Below are 22,968 nucleotides of genomic sequence, written 5' to 3'. Positions count from 1 at the left end.
TCTTCCTCTCTTATGTTCCATGTTTCTGCCCCATATAATGCTGTTGGCACAATCACTCCTTCATACAATCTCCTCTTAGCCTCCATACCCAAATGTCTATTCCTCATTACACTTTTTAATCCACCAAGGCATTTACTCGTTTCTCTCAATCTACATTCTACCTCCACCTCCACTCCACCCTTTCCTGTCACATTCACACCCAAGTATCTAAAACTATCCAATTCCTCCAGTCGCTCTCCCTTAGTGCTCACTTCCAGTCTGCTGCCACTTTCACCCCTTGTACATCTCATCACCTTACTTTTACCCACATTTATCTTCAACTTTCTTCTTTCACACACTCTCCCAAACTGTCACCAACTTCCTCAATCTCTCCTCTGATCCTGCTACAAGCGCAGTGTTGTCCGCAAACAACAGCTGGCTCACCTCCCACTTTTCTCCCTTTTCTTTAACCATCTCCAATTCCTGACCCACCACCCTTGCATTTACCTCTCGCACCACCCCATCCATGTAAAGTTGAACAGCCAGGGCGACATAACACATCCCTGACGAAAACCCACCTTTACCCCGAACCACTCACTCTCTCCATTTCTAATCCTGACACATGCTCTACTACTCTCATAAAAACTCTTGACAGCTCCTAGAAGCTTTCCTCCTATCCCATATATCTCCAAAACCTCCCACAGTGCTTAGAAATTTACTATACAAAGACGGGCACACCTTAACTTACAATACTAGAAAGACGCAGACTGCAGGGTTATCTTATAAGAGATATTCAAAAGAGTCCAGGGTTTTAACAGGGGTAATGCAGGTGAGGTCATCATATCAAGACAGTAGGGACTTGTAGTGATAGATTTGAATCAGACAAATATAGATTTGAGAAGGAAATTGGTAAAGAAATAAATAACCATGTAGTGAATGCTAGAACTATTGGTTGTTTTAAGAGAAGGTTAGACAATTTTATGGATTGGAGTGATAAGTGGCAATGAACATGCAACTGCCTAGTGTAGGCCTTATGGTCTCTTGCAGACACCTCCATCCTTATGTTCTTACATTGTTTCAGGGTTAGGCTCAAATTTATGTATGGTCGAAAAAATATAACTACAATATGCCATTATCAAGGACCGGTGCCCCATCTTTATATTTTTGTTCTTCTTTATGAGCACATAAATCCATGCACAATCATGCACTATCATCAAAAAGAAGTCAACACATTTTCTTTCTCAGATCAACCAAACTATTTTTTCCCATTTTCCAGAGGTTGAAGCAATCTGGGAGATGGTGGTGCGAGAACGTTTGCGTCGCTACAAGCAGGAGAGCCAGGACCCCTTGATGGCTCAGCTGTGCGGGGCCTTGGAGCAGCTGGTAGCCATGCTACAAGACCCAATACCGCAATCCTCCTCACCACCAACTCCCTGCCCTGCCTCTACCCCTTCCGCACAAGTCCTTGCAGCGACAACTACACCCACAACAGCTGCAGCCGCTGCAACTCTCGCCATAGTGACCACCCTAGCTTCTTCATCTGCCGAGGAGGTTAAGACTGGAACAATTCTCCCCTTGAGTGAGGGCCTGCTCCCAGTGCCGAAAACGACACCTCTCACTCTTGCCACTGCCACTGCTACACCTGTGGCCACAGCTGCAGTCCTGCCGGCAACTGCTGCCCCAACCTGCATCCCCTCACCTGTGCATCCTACAGCTCCTCCCAGCTGTGTGGCTAAAGTAAGTAGAGTTGGAAGGACCTATTTTATACAAAGCATCTTCAAGCCTGTAGAGGGAGTATTAAAGAGAAAAAATCTATGGCAGACACTTGTCAGATTTGTCAGAACCTCTTGAAGGTGTAAACAGAGATATTAACAACAGATAATTGGGTGTTGAAATTAGATTAGATATTGAAAAAATGTAGTTTCCTTATACAATACAAAGAATCACACACAAAAATATATATACAAAATATTAAGTAAATGCAAGACAAAATTTTTCACACAGTATTTAAAGTGCAATACAAATTTATACATTTATATGATTGATCCAGTGAAGGAAAAGCAGTGTACAAAGGCAGTATGTAGTAATATAAACTGCCTAACAAAAATATGCAAATATAGGTTGTAGTAAAAAGAAATTCCAAACTGACACATAAATACAGGAGAATATATTCCATGTAACTTGTAATATACTCCATCAACTCTAACTTGAGCCCTTTGGCATGGTCTGGGGAAACCTCCACTGTTTACACATCTAGTGATAACCTGCACATAGTAATCTGTCTTACTGTTAGTCAGTAAGTTATATATTTATGGAATATATATATATATATATATATATATATATATATATATATATATATATATATATATATATATATATATATATATATATATATATATATATATATATACATATGTATTCATAATATGACTGCATGATATTAGGAATGGTTTGGGATTTGAGGGAAAGACGACTGTATAAACTTTCCATTTCATTGGGCAGTGTGGGTTATGCAATGTTGCTGCCCGATATATATATATATACATACATACATACATACATATATATATATATATATATATACATACATAAATACATACATATACAGTACATATGTATTCATAATATGACCGCATGATATTAGGAATGGTTTGGGATTTGAGGGAAAGACGACTGTATATACTTTCCATTTCATTGGGCAATGTGGGTCATGCGATGTTGCTGCCCGATATATATATATATATATAGGTGGTGATTCCAAGGAGTTATTCTTGGCACAGGGTAAACATACAAAATTAATTCATATTTCAAACATAGTGTCATGGATAAATCAGCAAATAAAACAGAATGATTGATGCAAAATATAAAAAAATTTCAACTTTATAGCTCTTACTAACAAGTGTCAATTTGTCCATACAATGGCAATCCACACAGATCCTAAAAATAGAAATTCCCATTACTATGATGTCACCAGTTATTGTGCACAGGAAATCCCATGCTGACAAACAAATATATACACCTTGGTACAGTATTCATTTAATTATCAAAAATATCCACATCTATTGGGTATTTTGACAGGACCCAACTTAATTTAACTTTTCAAAATGCCAGCCACTAAACACTGCTACTATGTTGTAGTTATTCATGTTATGAGGATAGAACACAAATGAAGGGTGTTACTTGGATTTATTTTCCCAAACCACATTTGGACTTGGAAAAATGTCAGCCAGCTTGTAGAAAGGAGGATTTTACCACCAAGAATGTGAAAAAATACATATATATATGCAGCAAACACTTCATAGGTGAATCTGGGCCTACTGATGATTACCCACAACCAATTTGTGCCCTCTCAAGCCCAGAGCAGGTTAGTCCACCAAGCACTGAATTAGTACAATGTTGTCAAATTCAAATAGGATTTATTCATTCTTTGTCAACTACAGAGGCTTAAGCTTACATGGTATTGATAGGTTAGGCCTAGGCCTAATGACAGTATTCACTATGATTGTTAGGTTGATGGAATTCTCTGCAGGTGGTAGTTGACCTTGTTTGTGACCATTTACCATTGTTGACTGTCATAGTCAATGGTGTGTGAGCACCTGCTCCAACACAAAATTTCATCTTGAAAAATTTAAAGAATACAAAAAAAAAAATCAATCATTTACTGACAAACTAGGTCTAAGAGATCAGTACACACACACATACATGTAGGACCATGTTTATTTTGAAACAAATTTAAAATCCTCTTGGCAATTGCATGACACCCCTGGAATAACATGCCTAATCAAATAAATAAAAATTTAATTTGGATTAGCAGTAACCTATGCAATATGTAGCAGGCCCCAGTAGACTGTGACCTGTAGCCATTTTAATTAGAATAAACACTTATAAGGCATGACCTTGAAAGCCTTAAAACTGCAATGACTGGGTAATGCAATACATGGAAAAACTAACATAAAATAAAGCCTAGACATGCTAGAAAAAAAACCAGACTGGCCATATGATGCTGTGGAAAATAGAATGTACCTTTCTACAAGTTCAGCCTTGTTTCCACTAGTTTTTAATCCTCGACACTCCAACCAATGCTTCAATTGAATATTGGAATAACTGTCAATAAGTTGAATGTTGATCTTGGCCCCAGGGACATTGTCTGCTAACAATAAAACCTTTGGAAATGGGTTGCATGTTGCCAATGTTAACAATTTGGCTTTAGAAGTGGAAAATTGTGTACCACCAACTTAATACGCTTTTACTCGAGATTAATTGAGATAATACAAGAAAGAGATGCCTGGGCAGACTGCACCTTCTTGGACTTGCAGAAGGCTTTTGACAAAGTACCATGTGTTAAAAAGTTAATAAGAAAAATTTAAATAATAGGGGGAATACAAGGTAAGCTATTGGAATGGATGAAGGATTTCTTAAATGGGAGAAAAATGAGAGTGGTACTTGGAGACAAAAATTCGAACTGGGAAGATGTGTTGAATGGCGTCCCACAAGGCTCTGTATTGGCTCCTTTAATGTTTGCCATATATATAAATGATATGGATGAGGGGGTGAAGTGTTACGTTAACTTCTTTGCTGATAATGCCAAATTACTCAAGAGAGTAAGCACAGAAGAAGATTGCAGATCGCTACAAGAAGACCTGGATAAAATATGGGAATGGAGTCAGTGTGAAATGAACTTTAACATTAAGAAATGTAGTACAATGGAATTTGGAAAAAGCAAAAATAGAATATCAGGTCAATATAAAATTGGAAACAAGGAAGTCAAAAAAGTTGACTCAGAAAGGGACCTGGGAGTGATTATCTCAAGTGACTTGACACCATGTCAATAAATTAGTTGGAGAAACTTTTAACTTATTAAGATCAATGAAAGTGGCCTTCGACTACATAGATGAAGAAATGGTAAAGATAATAGTGGTTGCATTTAAGACCTAAACTAGAATATGCTGCAACACTATGGGCACCTAGCACAAAAAAAAAACATAAGAAAATTAGAAAGAATTCAAAGGGCAGCAACAAAAATGGCACCTACACTATCAAATTTGACATGCAAACAAAGATTGGAGAAGTTGCATCTATCAACACTGGAACAAAGAAGAGAAAGAGGTGATTTGTTGACAATTTACAGAATTATGAACGGGATGGAAATTCTTAATAGAGATGACTTGTTAAAATGGGACAGAAGAGAAACAAGAGGACATGAAAAGAAGCTAAAGGAGGACAGTTACAGAAGAGAATTGAAAAAGAATAGCTTCCCACATAGAGTGATTGATGTCTGGAACAAACTAAATGGAGAAACATTGAGTGCCAAAACTATACAAGATTTTAAGAATAAACTGGATGTGGAGAGATACGAAAACGGGTCACTACGAGCATAGCTCTCATCATACAACTAGGGGTAAAACTATTTTTTCATATACAAAATGCATTGAGTTTGTCCACATCATCCAGGCACTTGGTAGTTTGTTGATAGAGCATGGTAACTGTGACATCAACTGTGCGACTTGCTATTTGTTATGTTGACATGGTACATACATACATACATATACCAAGGCTTTTTCCCCCTTACAAGGGAGGTAGCCAAAAAGGAAAAGGCACAAAATCATTCCCACCCATTCCATCCCTGAATACACTCCACACCCCTCCACCCTCCCTCCCTCCCATCTTAGCACCTCCTGGATGACGGGTCATCCCTGCACTTTGTCCACTGCCCTGGGTCAGAAGGAGTGTCGCAAGACACAGCACATCCACAGCAAGGCCGCTTCATTAAATCGGCGACCCCCCCCTCTCCGTCCCCCCATGCATAAAAGGAGAAGACGGGGAGAAATCCCTTTGGGCTGCGTCAAAATTTGCTCACATATACTACCTTACCCCCCATTCCCCCGCCCATTCCACCCCATGCATCACAACATCATCCATATACAACCATTCTCCATTCACCCCTGTCTTCTGTCCTCTCCCGTCCTTCCTCAACAGACATTCCCCTCTTCCCCAAAGCCCCCTTCACCCCATCCATCCACCTTATCCTAGGACGTCCCCTCATGTTCACTCCCTCCACATCTGCCTTCCATACCTCTTTTACTAGTCTTTCTTCGCTCATGGTAGTGCGTCATATCACATTCTCCAACCCTGATTGGGACATACAAACGTGATACTACAGTAAATGTTTTTATCTCTCGCAATCCATCATTATGGTGACATACTTAAAATAATTTGTCCTAGCTAACAACAAACAAATGTAATATCCAGAAATGGATTGAACCTTTATTCTGAGACCTGCCTGACTATCAGATGATTATTTGGCATTATTCTGCAAAGTCTATCATGTATATCATTATGCTTAATGGATCAGGATAAGAGGTTGTCAAATAAAACTAATGTCTTTTTTTCCAGGTGATACGTTGCAAGAGTACCAAATCCTTAACTGAGGAGGAGGTCATCATGCCTCACAACACAGCAGCTGCTGCAGCTGCAGCAGCCGTAGCAGCAGCAGCAACAGCAGAAGAGGATCCCCTGGCAATGGGCTTGCATTCTGTGGATGCGATTATTGATCATTTCATCAAGAACGCTCAAGGTAGGGAGCATGCTTATGGCACTGTTAGTACTTTTTTCTCTCTAGTGATTTTTTTGCCTCGGTAAAAAAAAGGCATCTCTGCCAGTCAGAATTTTTGGCAGTTTTTCATATCTCTTGACTTCATCCTCCTAAGCCTTATAATACCCTATCTATCTTTTGCCTACATCTTCCTACTCTGTAATTACATTTCTTTCTCTATCCTGCTGTATTGGATTGCCTTTATTTTTCTTTATGACTTTGCTAATCTATATAGTTTCCTTTTATTTTTTTATTTCCATAGATCTTTCAACTTTTGTCCTATCTATCATGTCTCTCTTCTTCTCCAATTTGTTGTCTGTTTCACTTTATTCTTTGCTATCACACATTCCATCCTGCTCTCAACAAAACCCTCATAACAAAGCTGTCACCTTTGCCCCATGGGGCAAGTATCAGTCACTGCTGAGAATCGGAAAGAACTTGTTGATTTATCATGGGCCCTTTATTATTGTGCATGCTACAGTTGGCATTTACAGTGATAAAGGCCCTGCAGTAAATAAATCATCCTTCCCACAATCCAAAACAGAAAGAGAAATTGGATATTATCTTTGATGGAAACAAAACACTCCACTTAAATTCCATACACTTGCACCACATAAATACTTGGAGCTGCCTACAGTATTTATACATCATTAATCTGCAGCACATATAAGTAGTGGTTTAAAATGCTTAGATCACTAATAGGCACTCACTTTTCGGTAGCACAAGTATAAACTCTTCAGTACATAAACATTGTGTATAAGATTAGTAATGGATCATATCTTGCATATCACTAGCCGGTGCATACCAACATCAACAGAATATCTGCATACAAACACTAAGGTCTTTTAAGTCAGAAGATTATCCTGGCATGGGGGAACCCAGTTTTTTGCATATCAGATCCAACAAGAAATACATCCATGTTGCACAAGGGGGAAAATGGAAATAAGTTCCCTGTTAGAAAAGAAAGCTTTGACCATGGGGACTCAGGAACTAAATCAAGACTTTTCCATGGTCATTGCCATCACTTCTGCCATATCAGCATACATTGTTTATCAGTATTTACCTAGTTGTATTTTACGGGAAGGGGAGCTATGCTCGTGGGGTCCCGTCTTTTTGTAATCAAGACTTTGTTTTGGTTGTCACCCATCACTGCTATCATATCAGCACACTCAAAGTCAAGGACCACCTCGACATGAGAGGCACACAAACACTTGCTGCAGCCACCACAAACACATCACACCCACTACACTACATAGCAGAACACCCACACACACCAAGAAACATTAAAACAACACCCAAAGACCTGTATCACACACAGATACTCTCTTCTCTTCCTCCACAACCACCAAATACCAGCCTCCGGAAACATATTCATAATCATATCACTCACCGCTCCATTAACACACTGAAAGACAACACACTGCTGCATGCCAGACCCCCTGATATCCACCCTTCTGAATCCTCTCTCCCACGAAAGGACAGAGTCCACCTGGCCAGACTGCAGTGCGGCCACCACCTAGCACTTCTTAGCTACCAGAAGAGGCTGGATGATCGCATTGTGAACAGCTGCCCAGGATGTAACACTTCACCCCATACCATACAACACATAATGGAAGACTGCATTATACACAATCATGCACGCAAGCAATACAACATACACTCTATAAAGGATTTGTGGGAAAACCCAGTTTCGGCTGTGGCATTCCTTGGGGAGACGGGACTGCTCGGACAGACAGTCTAGGGAATGACAACAACAACAACAACAGTGCAGATGACACTTCAATAGAACACAATGTTAAAAAATGCATTTCACACTGTAGAACACATAATTGCATATTGTCCAGCCCTTTCACACTTGTAATATGCCATACACTTGTAATATGCCATAATGCTGTAACTCAGCTACATCCAATCACCGATTATATTGAATAAAATGGCACCAAAATTTCATCTCAGTACAAACTAGGAATTTAGATTGTATCTCACAACCTCTCAACTAAACCAATGTTGTCACTGATGCTCTTTTTGGAATATTATCACCTAAAGAACCAACTGCATTGCTTCCTGTGCTCACAAGCAGTGTGTGCCACCAAATGTTAGTAAATACTGTCCAACTACACCCAAGTCTTGAATATTAAAGATTGTTTTCATTGTGCCCCCTATATCACCAACAAGCTGCCTTAGTTCTCTTCCATCTTACTTAACAACCTTCTCCATAAAGCTGGTTTATGGGTAAAAGTGATGACTTGGTCACAGATACACAACTCCTAGTGTATGCTTTTCACCTTATCTTATTCATTGATTCAGCATGACTTGTACCAATCATGCACTGCTAAAATGGTGTGTCCGGGAAACATTAATGCATCAACTTACAGGTTATGTTGGTGTTTTATTTACAAAATCAATAAAAGTAATATTTCAAGAGATCTAACTTGTTTTTTCTTTACAGTGCCCGGCATGGACAAAACACCCCTTCTGGAACACATTGAAGAAGTGCGAAGGGCTCAAATGGCTGTGCGACAAACTGCACAGTTGGTACAGGAACAGGTTGCACAGTTGGTTGCAACAAGAGCACAGCTGGAGGGCCATCGTGCTGCCTTGCACCACCATCTGGCTGCTGTGACGGCCTTCATAGCCACTTGCACTGCCCCACCCACATCCACCAACACACTGTCTTCAACACCAGCTGCTGTGACCAGGCCTTCCCCACCAACATCCTCCATCGCCACCGCAAGTGCACCAAGTGGAGATGGGGGTTGCCACAGTGTGCCACTTAGCACCACAAGTGCAAGTGCAAGCACTAGTACCTCCTCACCAGTCACTTTACCCATTGAGCCTCGTATTGCCACCAGTCACCATGGACTGCTACCAGCATCCAGCCTGCTGCTCACCAATGGCCGTGTGGTGCAGGCCACACCCGCCACCCCTCGCCCTGTGGCCAGCACTGCAACTAACACTCCCTGCACTCCATGCACCACTGTCATGTCCTGGTCATCATTTAATACCACACTGGTAAACAGTACAGGGATTAAGCCCTGTCTCGATAACAAGGATTCACCAACTTTCCTCCACCAACACACTACCACCAAGGACACCAAACCTACACCCATCATCACCCCCAAGGGCAATAAAGGTACCTCTGTGGCACCCGGTACACGCACAGCTCTCCATGCTGCCCATACCAACGGTCGTGCCGTATGTGCTGCCAAGGCACAGGTTAAATTGCACTGCAAAGGTAGCAACACGGCAACACACGTTGGCAATACAGCCACACACGTCAAGTTCAATGGCAGTCTACCCCATTCACAAGGTACCTTCAAACAAATACACCATCACCAACCCCATAACCATGCCACTACCACCACCACCACCACCACCTCAAAGGTCACACACCACCATCATCACCATCAACAGCACCAACCACAGACGGGACTTGTTACACATGCACATCCCCACCATGCCCTCTACCAGGGTGCTGCAGCTGGACAGAATGGCATCTCTGTTCTTTGCCATACGTCGAAAAACAGCAGCACTACCACCAGTAACAGTAACACAACCAGCAGTAGCACCAGCAGTAGCGGTGGTGGTGGCGGTGGGGGTGGTGGTGGTTGTGGCAGTGGTGGTGGCGGCAGTACCAAAATGGGCAAAGCACACATTACTTTCACACCCTATGCGAAGACGTCACCGCCCAAAGTGCAGCCATGGTTAACCAACTAGTAAGAGGTATTGGTCATGTAAATGCATGTATCCTGGCATGGGCCTGAAGCTCTTGCCGCTGTTGTGCAGGCCAAAGATTTTTTAGTGGCGGTGGAGACCTAAGCCTCATGCACAGTGTACAAATTATGCCTCTTTTACCAATGCCCCAGTTGTGTGTGCGCGTGCTTTGCAAAATATAGCAAGACTGTTAATGAGACAAGTTGTCATTAAAATAACGGGTGAAGGGAGAAGTGTACAATATCAGTGTGGGATGCAGATGTAGTCTTTCATATGAACCTCCCTGATAGAAAATTACCTCAACTCCTATCTCCAGAGAAAAATGAGTTATTTATGAGTACACACATGTGCGCACGCGCTCGTGCATGCGTGTGTGCATATGTGTATGTGTATATGTGAGTGCGTGTGTGTATGTATGTATGAGTGAGAATGTGTGTGCGCACGCGCGTTGAAGTATACTATAAAACTCAAAGACTGTCATGTATGTGAACACAGGAATTATGTGACCAGTGAATAATTTGTGATAGAACACAAATGGCCAAAGGAACTCAACTGTGAAAAGGGACTTGAATGTTGTTCATCAATGCAGCTCAGTACAGTTCAGCAAGGTAATTCTTAGGTCCTTTTGAAACAGCTGACCCCACTTTAGGGTAAGTGACTTCTGTGACCCAGCAAATGATAAGCCATGATGTCTGGGTGGTGATGTGTAAAGAAAGATATTAAGCGTGATGACTTTAAGAAACTATTACACAAGATGTGACAGACTGGACGTGAGCTAAATAGCCATGCGGACAACCGCTGCCAAACCTTTACCTGCCCCATGTGCAGGTAGTTTTGTACAGAACCTCACATTGACAAAGTGTATGTCAGTACAAGACATCTACTCTCAAATCCTGTATTTATCAAAGCTTTATGTTGGTACTATCAAAATAATGAAACCTTGACAAAACAATGTTTTATTACATCCTATTTTAGCACATTCAATGTTTCATATATCATGCCATTTTAATGTGTATGTGACCAATTAAATGCATATCTCTCTTCCTTGCCATACCAGTGAACCAGCTTCATGCACAGTAACTGACTGGTAATTCATGACAAGTTTTATCAATAAGAAAAATTCTATCAATCAGTCACTTTGCGTACATTCAAAGAACTTCACACTTTATTACATAGAAGTAGCCAGGTACCACATGTTGGTGACTGGGTATAACAAAAGATTTTTACACTTCACTGTCCTTCATAGAGAAATCGTATGGTAGCCCCGCTTGTGGTGGGTGGAGCTGTGTATGAGTTCAATTGAAGCTTAACTTCCAAGTTAATTTTTACCCATTAACCCGCTAAGACCGACAGGCTGAAAATTTAGCAACCTCCCAGTACCGCAATTATCATAAAAAAATCAACTCTTATGAATTACTCTGGAAAAAAAGCTGCTGTTAGTAGACATGACAATGCATCATCCTACAAGTTTTTATTGCTCTACTCACCATAGTTGTCTCGGAATAATTACCGAGAGTTGGAGAAGATTGTGGTAGTGGCAACTCTCCGCCTCTCTGGCGGTGGCACGCAGTGCTGGGTGGACACGCTTGGCTTCACAGAATCCCGCTTTGCCCGACCTCGTGCACTAACAACAGGGGTTGTTGATGCCGTTTTTGGCACCCTGGCACGTTTATGGTCACCACCAGATGCTGCAGCTGTGGTTGCACCACGCCTGGATGATGTAGAAGGCGTGGGTTATGATGTTGTCACAATAGCGGGGTCGGGATCTACCTCCAACCTGTGCACTTTGCGTCTTGCCCCACTACAATTTAGCTTCCTCTTAGCACCAGGAGCCATAGTTGTAAATAATAGTTTCGTAAATAAGTAAATACGTAAATACGTAAAAATTCTCGCCGTGACACGATGCGCACGTCTCTCACAAAAGTTTGCGGCACACTGGCTGGCGAGAGCAGTTTACTTCCTGCTAGCCTACAGTACTACCATAGGACTACGTCATGGCCAAATATAGCAGTGCTACCAATTTTAGCGCGGTTTTTATTAGCGCTGAAAGTAGCTGCCCCATTTAAGGCCTGTCGGACGTTTGCGATGCAGCCCTATTTAAGGCCTGTCGGTCTTAGCGGGTTAAAAAGGGTGTGTGTGGAAGGGGGCAGCAAGCAACAAGGAGGGAGCAAAAAATTAATGTTTCATCTACAATCAGGGATAATTTAAGGAGGGCAGCAGATGGGAAGAAGTTCAAAGTGACCAGCTTTTTCTTTTGAAGAGGAAATTAGTCTCCAATCATAAAAGAATGTTGCATGACTCATCCATAGCGATCATACTGAAGTCCCTGAAATACTGACTACATAAGATTTATGCAGTCAATACCCCATATGAAGAGAGAGCAAGAGATTAGTAAAAGTGTTATCAAAACCTACATAAAGGTATTAAGGCAGTAACGGGGTTTGGGAAAGTAAGTGACAGGAAATAATTAAAGGTAGATATGGGTAAAAGTAAAGTGATGAGATGTACAAGGGGAGAGGATGTGAGTTGGAAGTAAGTCTTAAAGGAGAGAGGCAGGAGGAAGTGGATAGTTTGAAATATTTGGGGTCGAATATGACAGAAAATAATGGAGTAGAGGTGGAGGTAAATTGTAGAGTGAGAGGAGAATGTAAATAGAAAGTAAAATGTAGTAGGGGGATTGAAAAGTGTCATGGATAGTTTTAAGTATTTGGGGTCGTATGTGGCAGGAAATGGAGTGGAGGTAAAAGTAAAATGTAGATTAAGAGAAGGAAGTAAATGTCTTAGGGGATTGAAAAATGTCATATCTAGGGATCTGGGAATGGATACAAAGGAAAGATTACATGGAGAGGTGATTGTATGAGGCAGAGACTTGGAATATAAGAGCCAGAAAGAAGTTTAAATGTGTTTGAGAAGTGTCTGAAAAGTATAGTAGGTGTTACAAGATTGGATAGAGTGAGAAATTAGGAGTTGAGGATGAGAATAGGGTTGGAAAGGGAGCTGGTAGATAGGACTGATGAAAGATTATTGGGATTGAGTACATGAAAAGAATAAGTGATGAAAAGTTAGCAAAAAGAGTATGGAAACCAGAGGTGGCTTTCAACAGTTCTTGCTACCTTTATTTGATATAATGCCATTATCTTTCAAAATCAGTGATATTGACTGCATAAGACTATACAGGGAGAGAGCAAAAGAGGAAGTGAGTGAGGAATAGAAAGCTACTGAGAAAACAAGAAAGATGAATAGTTGAATTATGACCAATTTCTTCATTAGATACATTTTCATCTTGTGAAATATCTATACCTTCTTATTTGGCTTTCAACAGGCCTTACTACCATCATCTGCCACGATATAGGGCCATTATCTTTTACAAACACTAAAGCTTAGTTGTTATCATGACTAAGAAAAATAAGGCCATGTAACATGTTGGGTAGCATGGTATTTTCTTATTAAAGAAAGAAAAAGGGGTAGGTGAAATCTAGCTTCAGCCTTCCTGTAGAAAAGGTTGAACAGGCAACACAGTAGTGCATCAAATGAATACACACATTATTGGTTGCTTGTGATGGACTATGGTTTATGGCATATCCTTCAGGACATCTCACACCAACATCATTACCTTATATTTGATATATATATGTATATACAGTACATTGGTCTTATTAGTCAAGGTTGTATTTTGGTTATTATTTGATTTTATTATCATTATTATTACTATTGGAAGTTAGTGACAGAGTTTGGGATGGTATGTGAAAGTTGAAGATAAATGTGGGTAAAAGTAAGGTGATGAGATGTACAAGGAGAGAGGATGAAAGCAAATTGGAAGTGAGTATTAAGGGAGAGAGACTGGAGGAAGTGGATAGCTTTAGATACTTGGGTGCAAATGTGGCAGGAAAGGGAAGAGTGGAGGTGGAGGTAGAATGTAGATTGAGAGAAGCAAGTAAATGGCTTGGGGGATTAAAAAGTGTAATGAGAAATAGACATTTGGGAATGGATGCTAAGAGATTGTATGAAGGAGTGATTGTGCCAACAGCACTATATGGGGCAGAAACATGGGAACATAAGAGAAGAAAGATTTTTAATGTGTTTAGAGATGAAATGTCTGAGAAGTATGGTAAGGGTCACTAGGCTGGATAGAGTGAGAAACAAAGAGGTGAGGAGGAGAGTGGGGGTAGAAAGGATTTCGGACATAGTGTTGAAGAAAGATTATTGGGATGGTTTGAACACATGGAAAGAATGAGTGTAGAAAGATTAATAAAAGAGGTGTGGAGGGCAGATTTGGAAGGAGTGAACATGAGGGGACAACCAAGGATGAGATTGATGGATGGGATACAAGGGGCATTGGGAAAGAGGGGATCTCTGTTAAGGAAGGGAGAAGATAGAAGATATGGGTGAGTGAAGAATGGTTGTGTATGGATGATGATGTGATACATGGAAGGGCACTGTGGGTGGGGGGTAGGGGGTGAAGGAGTATGTGTAAAAAATAAATGACAGAGCCCGAAGGGATTTCTTCCCATCTTCTCTTTTTCTGCATGAGGCAATGGAGAGGGCGGGGTCAGTGATAAAATGAAGTGGCCTTGCTGTGGATGTGCTGTGCCTTACTGCATTGCTTCTGACCCAGTGCAGTGGGTGAGATGCAGGGGTGACCCATTATCCAGGAGCCAAAAAAAGGGAGGGAGGGGTGGTGAATGGGAATGGAGTATGTGGGGATGAAATGGATGGGAGTGGATTTATGTCTAACGTTGGCTACCTCCCTTGGTTGGGGTAAAAAGCCTCGTTATATGTATGTATTATTATCATTATCAACATCTTTATTATCATCATTATTATCATAATCATTATTATCATATTCATCATTACTCTTATCACTATTATTTTGTTATTATATTCATTATTGTTATTATTGTCATAATTATTATTAGCATTATTATCATTATTATTATTATTATTATTATTATTATTATTATTATTATTATTATTATTATTATTATTATCATTATTATACTGCCACCAAGTATTTCCACTTGGATCGTAAGAGGCGAGAAGAAAGGGACAGGGAGTGGGACTAGGCATCCTTCTCCTTGTAGCCCCACAGGGGACATTCCTAAACGAAAAAGTAAAGGCATAAGTGGGTCTGGGAGTTTTCTGACCAGCACCCTAAGGTTTGGGTCTTTTAATGTGCGTGGATGTGGTACAGATGAGAGTAAAAGGGAAGAGATAGGTAGTATGTTTTTGAGAAGAAGGATGGATATGTTGGCTTTGAGTGAAACTAAGTTGAAAGGGAAGGGTGAATGTAAGTTTGGGAGTGTAAGTGGGAGGTTATCAGGAGTAAAGAGAGGGCGAGGGAGGGAAGGGGTGGCTATTCTAGTAAGTGAAGAGATAGGTAAACGTGTAGTGGAGTGGAAGGAGGTTTCCTCAAGGATAATGTGGATGAATGTGAAACTGGGAAAGGAGATGTGGGTCTTTGTAAGTGCATATGGGCCTGGCAGTGAGAAGAGTGTAGAAGAAAGGGAGGCCTTTTGGATAGATTTAAATGAGTGCATAGAGGATTTAGGGAGAAATGTCAATGTAATAGTACTGGGAGACCTTAATGCTAGGGTAGGAAATGGTCCGATTGATGGAGTGGTTGGGAAATGTGGAGTTCCAGGAAAGAATCATAGTGGAGAGTTGATGGTGGAAATGTGTCTAGAGAGTTGATGATAGCAAATACAGTGTTTCAGAAGAAAGTCAAGCATAAGTACACATGGGAGAGGGTGGTGGATGGAAGGGTGGTAGATGGAGCGTTGATGGATTATGTAGTGGTAAATAGGACTATGATAGGAAGAGTTAAGGATGTACATGTGCTAAGGGGAGAGGGTGGGGGAATATCAGATCATTTTTTGGTGGAAGGTAAGTTGAGAGTGGAGGATAGATGGAGAAAGAGGAAAGGGACAAAAGTTAGGGAGGTGCTTAGAGTGAACTCTTTAAATGAAAAGGAAAAGGAGAAGGAGTACAAGAAGAAGCTGAAGGAGTGGGAGGGAGTGAAGGATAGAGTAGAGCTAGGTGTGGAGGAGGAATGGGGATGGTTCAAGGAGGGAGTCACAAAGTGTGCAAGGATGGTGTGTGGAACAAGAAGGACAGGAGGAAATAGAAGGAAGGGTAGTGAATGGTGGGATGAGGAAACAAAGAAGGTAGTAGAAGAGAAGAAGCGAGCTTTCACAGATTGGTTACAAAATAGGACGAGGGAGTCATATGAGAGGTACAAAGAAAAGAAAAGAGAAGTAAAGCAAAAGGTAAAGGAGGCAAAGAGGAGAGCAGATGTGAAGTGGGGTAAGAGTATGACAGAAAATATTGAAAGTAATAAAAAGATGTTTTGGAAAGAAATTAAGAGAGGAAGAGGAGGCAAATCAAGTAGAGAAGAAAAGGTAAAAGGTGCAGATGGAGAGATGATAATGGAAGAGAAGGCAGTAAGGGGAAGATGGGCAGAATACTTTAGGGAGTTGCTAAATGTGAAGGAGGATAGGGAGGGAAAGATAGTTGCAGTGGGAAATGCTAAGAAAATGACCGTGATGAGTGAGGAAAATGGAGGAGAAATAAGGAAGGATGAAGTGAAGGCAGTTGTTAAGATGATAAAAGCAGGTAAGGCACCTGGTCTGGATGGATGCCATGCAGAATGTCTAAAAAATGGAGGTACAGTGATGGTGGACTGGTTGGTGAGGTTATTTAATGTTTGCTGGAGAGAGGGTAGAGTGCCGGAGGACTGGAGGAGTGCCTGTATAGTTCCACTTTACAAGGGAAAAGGGGACAAGTGTGAATGTAGTAGTTTTAGAGGGATTAGCTTGTTAAGTGTAGTTGGGAATGCTTATGGGAGGATCTTGATTGAGAGGATTAGGAGAGGAACAGAGGGAGTAATTGGTGAGGAACAGTGTGGATTTAGGACAGGTAGAGGTTGTGTAGATCAGATCTTTGTGGTAAGACAGATATGTGAGAAAGCTATAGGAAAGGGGAAGGATGTGTTTTGGGCTTTTATGGATCTGGAAAAGGCTTCCCACGATAGGGTAGACAGAAAGGCACTGTGGGAGGTTATGCAGATATATGGGATAGGAGGAAAGTTTCTAGGAGCTGTCAAGAGTTTTTATGAGAGTAGTAGAGCTTGTATCAGGATTAGAAATGGAGAGAGTGAGTGGTTCGTGGTAAAGGTGGGACTTCGTCAAGGATGCATTATGTTGCCCTGGCTGTTCAACTTATACATGGATGGAGTAGTGTGAGAGGTAAATGCAAGAGTAGTGGGTCAGGGATTGGAGATGGTTAAAGAAAAGGGAGAAAAGTGGGAGGTGAGCCAGCTGTTGTTTGCAGACAACACTGCACTTGTGGCAGGATCGGAGGAGGGACTGAGGAAGTTGGTGACAGAGTCTGGGAGAGTATGTGATAGAAGAAAGCTAAAGATAAATGTGGGTAAAAGTAAGGTGATGAGATGTACAAGGGGTGAAAGTGGCAGCAGACTGGAAGTGAGCATTAAGGGAGAGTGACTGGAGGAAGTGGATAGTTTTAGAAACTTGGGTGCAAATGTGGCAGGAAAAGGTGGAGTGAAGGTGGAGCTAGAATGTAGATTGAGAGAAGCATGTAAATGCCTTGGTGGATTGAAGAGTGTAATGAGGAATAGACATTTGAGAATGGATGCTAAGAGGAGACTGTATGAAGAAGTGATTGTGCCAACAGCACTGTATGGGGCAGAAACATGGAACATAAGAGAAGAAGAGAGAAGGAGTTTGAATGTGTTTGAGATGAGGTGTCTGAGAAGTATGAAGGGGATTACTAGGCTAGATAGAGTGAGAAATGAGGTGAGGAGAAGAACGGGGGTGGAAAGGGAGTTGGAAGATAGGGTTGATGAAAGAGTATTAGGATGGTTTGGACACATGGAAAGAATGAGTGAGGAAAGACTGATGAAAATCCATTTGAACAAGTTGTATAGACACGGTAAAGGAAACATAGACTGGAGGTGAAGCTTTATTCCTGACATGTTTCCTTTACCGTGTCTATACAACTTGAGGAAAGGCTAGTAAAAGAGGTATGGGGGAAGATGTGGATGGAGTGAACATGAGGGGTGACCTAAGATGATATGGATGGATGGGGTGAAAGGGGTTTTTGGGGAAGAGGGGAATGTCTGTTGAGGAAGGATGGGAGAGGACAGAAGACAGGGGTGAATGGAGAATGGTTGTATATGGATGATGTTGTGATGCATGAGGTGGAATGGACAGGGGGATGGGGGGTGAGGTAGTATGTGTGAGCAAAATTTGATGCAGCCCGAAGGGATTTCTCCTTTTATGCATGGGGGGACGGAGAGGGGGGGTCACCGATTTAATGAAGCGGCCTTACTGTGGATGTGCTGTGTCTTGTGACACTGCTTCTGACCCAGGGCAGTGGACAAGGTGCAGGGATGACCCGTCATCCAGGAGGTGTTAAGATAAGAGGGAGGGTGGAGGGGTGTGGAGTGTATTCAGGGATGGAATGGGTGGGAATGATTTTATGCCTTTTCCTTTTTAGCTACCTCCCTTGTAAGGGGGAAAAAGCCTTGGTATATGTATGTATGTATTATTATACATATACCAAGGGCCTCTTTCCCCTTTCAAGGGAGGTAGCTAACATCAAAGGCATAAATCCACTCCCACTCATTTCATCCCCACATACTCCACTCCCATTCACCACCCTTCCCTCCCTCTTTTCTTGGCTCCTGGATGATGGATCATCCATACATCTTACCCACTGCCCTGGGTCAAAACAATGCAGAGAAACAGCACATCCACAGCAAGGTTACTTCATTTAATCAGTGATCCCCATCCCCCCTCTTCGTCCCCTCATGCAGAAAAAGAGAAGATGGCAAGAAATACCTTCAGGCTGCATCAAAATATCATTCATAATACTCTCTCATCCCCCCATCCCCCACCCACTCCCTTCCATGCATCACAGCATCATCCATACACAATTATTCTCCAATCATACCTATCTTCTATCTTCTCCCTTCATTCCTCAGTATACATTCCCCTCTTTCCCAATGCCCCTTTTACCTTATCCATCCATCTCATCCTTGGTCACCCCCTCATGTTCACTCCTTCCAACTCTGCCTTCCACAACTCTTTTACTAATCTTTCTTCACTTGTTCTTTCCATGTATCCAAACTATTCCAATACTCTTTCATCAACCCTATCCCCCAACTTCTTTCCACCCCCACTCTCCTCCTCACCTTGTTTCTCACTCTATCCAGCCTAGTAATCCCTACCATACTTCTCAGACATTTCATCTCAAACACATTCAAACTCTTTCTCTCTTCCTCTCTTATGTTCCATGTTTCTGCTCCATACAGTGCTGTTGGCACAATCACTCCTTCATACAATTTCCTCTTAGCATCCATTCCCAATGTCTATTTCTCATTACTTTTTAATCCCCCAGGGCATTTACTCGCCTCCCTCAATCTACATTCTATCTTCACCTCCACTCCTCCCTTTCTTGCCACATTCGCACCCAAGTATCAAAATCTATCCACTTCCTTCAGCCCTCCCTTAACACTCACTTCTAATTTGCTGTCATCCTCTCCCCTTGTACATCTTACCTTACTTTTACCCACATTTATCTTCAACTTTCATTTGTCGCACACCTTCCCAAACTCTGTCACTAACTTCCTTTATCCCTCATCTGATCCTGCTACAAGTGTAGTGTCATCGGCAAACAATAACTGGCTTATCTCCCATTTTTCTCCATTTCCTTTAACCATCCCCAATCCCCAGCCCATTACCCTTGCATTTACCTCTCGTATCACCCCATCCATGTATAAATTGAACAGCCATGGTGACATGACACATCCCTGTCGAAGTCCCACCTTTACCTCAAACCACTCACTCTCTCCATTTCTAATTCTAATACAGGCTCTACTACTCTCATAAAAAACTCCTGTCTCCTCTTAACAGCTTTCCTTCTATCCCATATATCTGCAATACAGCCTAAAGTGCCTTCCAGTGTACCCTATCATAATTTTTGTCCAAACCCATAAAGGCCCAAAAAACATCCAATATTCCCCCACTCTCTCCCCTTAAAACATGTACATCCAAAACTCTTCCTACTTTTCTGGTTACCATTATATAGTACATTAAAGCCCCTACCACCCTCTCCCAAGTGTACTTATGCTTGACTTTCTTCCTAAACATTGTGTTTGCTATCTCTTTCTAGACACATCACCATCAACTCTCTGCTACAATTTTTTCCTGGCACTCCACACTTCCCAACCACTGCATCTATTGGTTCATCTCCCAATACCACTACATTGACATTTCTTCCTAAATCCTCTACTTATTTAAATCTATCCAAAAAACTTCCCTTTCCTCTACACTCTTCTCACTACCAGGCTCATATGCACTTACAAAGACCCATATCTTTCTTTCCAGTTTCACCTTCATCCACATTAACCCCTTCCATATGATGACACCATCATGAGGTGCGAGTGGTATATGAGGATGCTGGCATTGGCCCCTTGATTATATTTATTTTGTAGTTGTAGCTGCCTGACTCCCATATTCTGTGAACTGGATGAGCTAAGAAAAGAGGGAAGGAGGGATGGCAAATGGGGGTGGAATATATGGGGATAAAATAGGTGGGAGTGGATTTATGCCTTTGACATTGGCTACCTCCCTTGTAAGGGGGAAAAAGCCATTAGTATATGTACTAATATTCAGAGCGAAAGACAATGAGTAATACAGCTGTAAATCTATATTTTATGATGCAAGTACTGTGGTGCATAATTGAGTCATTGTACATCAGACAGCTGATGCTGCCTGCAAACATTTGACTCATGTTAAAGAGGTTAAACTTGAAGAAACTGCCTTCCACTCCACACGTTTACCTATCTCTTCACTTATTAGTATAGCCACCCTTTCTCTCCCTTGTCCTCTCTTCACTCTTGAAACCATCTCAACTACACTCCCAAACTCAAACTCCCCCCTTTTCAACTTAGTTTCACTCAATGCCAACACATCCATCTTTCTTCTCACAAACATACTGCCTATCTCTTCCATTTTACTCTCATCTGTACCACATCCACCCACATTAAAACACCTAAACCTTAATGTCCTGGTTGGAAAACTCCTCCCAGACCCTCTTCTGTTTTTCATTTTTTATTAGGAATGTCCCATTTGGAGCTAGACAGAGTAGGATGCCTAGTCCTAACCCTGTCCCTTTTTTGTCACATTTTATGACTTAATTGGGGATATTTGGTGACATTATTCTTTTTCTCCTACCACAGGGTTCGACAAAACAGGAAATATATATATTCAGAGAAGTGGTACAGAACAGTATCAAGAGTGGGGGGTAGCATGGTGGAGGGACAGCCATAGTACAATAAAGTAGCATAATTTCTCTTTCAACAGATATCCTCTATCACAGACAAAATGATGTGTGACTCTGGTCCATAGGGGTACCCCATATAGACCCCCAAAGTATCAGCTCCATTTTACTGAGCAGATTTTAACCTCACAATAACATGTAGCCAATACCCCACACTGAGTACTATTTATTATTATATCTGAACCCAGTGGTAAGAGAGAAAGAATACTGTCACTGGGTCTTCCCACTCAAGTCATAAAAGGCAACAAAAAAGGGACAGGGATAGGACTAGGCATCCTACTCTCTGTAGCCCCACAGGGGACATTATACAGCAAAGGCATAAGAGGGTCTGGGAGTTTTCCTACCAAACACCATGGTTTGGGTCTTTTAATGTGCATGAATGTGGTCTCTATGAGAGTAAAAGGGAAGAGATAGGCAGTATGTTTGTGAGAAGAAGGATGTGTTAGCACTGAGTGAAACTAAGTTGAAAGGGAGGGGCAAGTTTGAGTTTGGGAGTGTAGTTGGGAGGTTCTCAGGACTGAAGAGAGGGCAAGGGAGAGAAGTGGTGACTATACTAGTAAGTGAAGAGATAGGTAAACATGTGGTGGAGTGGAAGGAGGTTTCTTCAAGGTTAATTTGGATGAAGGTGAAAGTGGGAAGAGAGATGTGGGTTTTTTTAAATGCATATCGGCATGGTAGTGAAAAAAGTGTAGAGGAAAGGGGGTCTTTTTGGATAGATTTAAATGAGTACATAGAGAGTTTAGAGAGAAAAGTCAATGTCATGGTATTGGGAATTCTAAATGCTAGGGTATGAGATGAATACAAGGCATGGTTGAGAAGTATGGAGTTCCAGGGAAAAATCAAAGAGGAGAGGTCATGGAGATGTGTCTAGAGAGTTGATGATAGCAAATACAGTGTTTAGGAAGAAAGTCAAGCATAAGTACACATGGGAGAGGGTGGTGGATGGAAGGGTGGTAGATAGGGCTTTAATGGACTATATAGTGGTAACTAGAAGAGTAGGAAGAGTTTTGGATGTACATGTTCTTAGGGGAGAGAGTGGGGGAATATCAGATAATTTTTTGGTGGAAGGTAAGTTGAGAGTGGAGGATAGATAAAGAGGAAAAGGACAGAAGGTAGGGAGGTATTTTACCTAGTTGTATCTTACAGGAAGGGGAGCTACACTTGTGTCCTGTCTCTTTATCTTGCCATATATAATTTGCTCTTAAACTCTTGTATTGTTTTTGCACACACTATTTTTTTCATCTAGTATGTTCCATACATCCAGCACTCTGTGGGGAAAGCCATTTTATATATATATATATATATATATATATATA

At 41.4% G+C, this 22,968-nt stretch overlaps 1 protein-coding gene across 4 annotated transcripts in view; it reads left to right on the top strand.

The window, feature by feature from the left end:
* Nucleotides 1–11,240, top strand: part of LOC143035727 (uncharacterized) — a 394,938-nt gene extending 383,698 nt beyond the window's left edge. For all 4 annotated transcript variants that reach the window (XM_076202627.1, XM_076202626.1, XM_076202624.1 and 1 more), the window contains 3 exons: nucleotides 1,256–1,716; nucleotides 6,376–6,556; nucleotides 9,024–11,240. In XM_076202627.1, the coding sequence (XP_076058742.1) occupies nucleotides 1,256–1,716; nucleotides 6,376–6,556; nucleotides 9,024–10,291 (1,910 nt within the window). In that variant the 3' untranslated portion in view covers nucleotides 10,292–11,240. The remainder of the gene's footprint in view (nucleotides 1–1,255; nucleotides 1,717–6,375; nucleotides 6,557–9,023) is intronic.
* Nucleotides 11,241–22,968: the final 11,728 nt, after the last annotated feature.

The sequence above is a fragment of the Oratosquilla oratoria genome, chromosome 19, assembly GCF_046742065.1.
Source record: "Oratosquilla oratoria isolate Oo_2021 chromosome 19, ASM4674206v1, whole genome shotgun sequence".
In the NCBI taxonomy this organism is placed as follows: domain Eukaryota; kingdom Metazoa; phylum Arthropoda; class Malacostraca; order Stomatopoda; family Squillidae; genus Oratosquilla; species Oratosquilla oratoria.
Note: the sequence above shows the minus strand (reverse complement) of the source record. Positions and strands in the feature narration are given on the sequence as shown.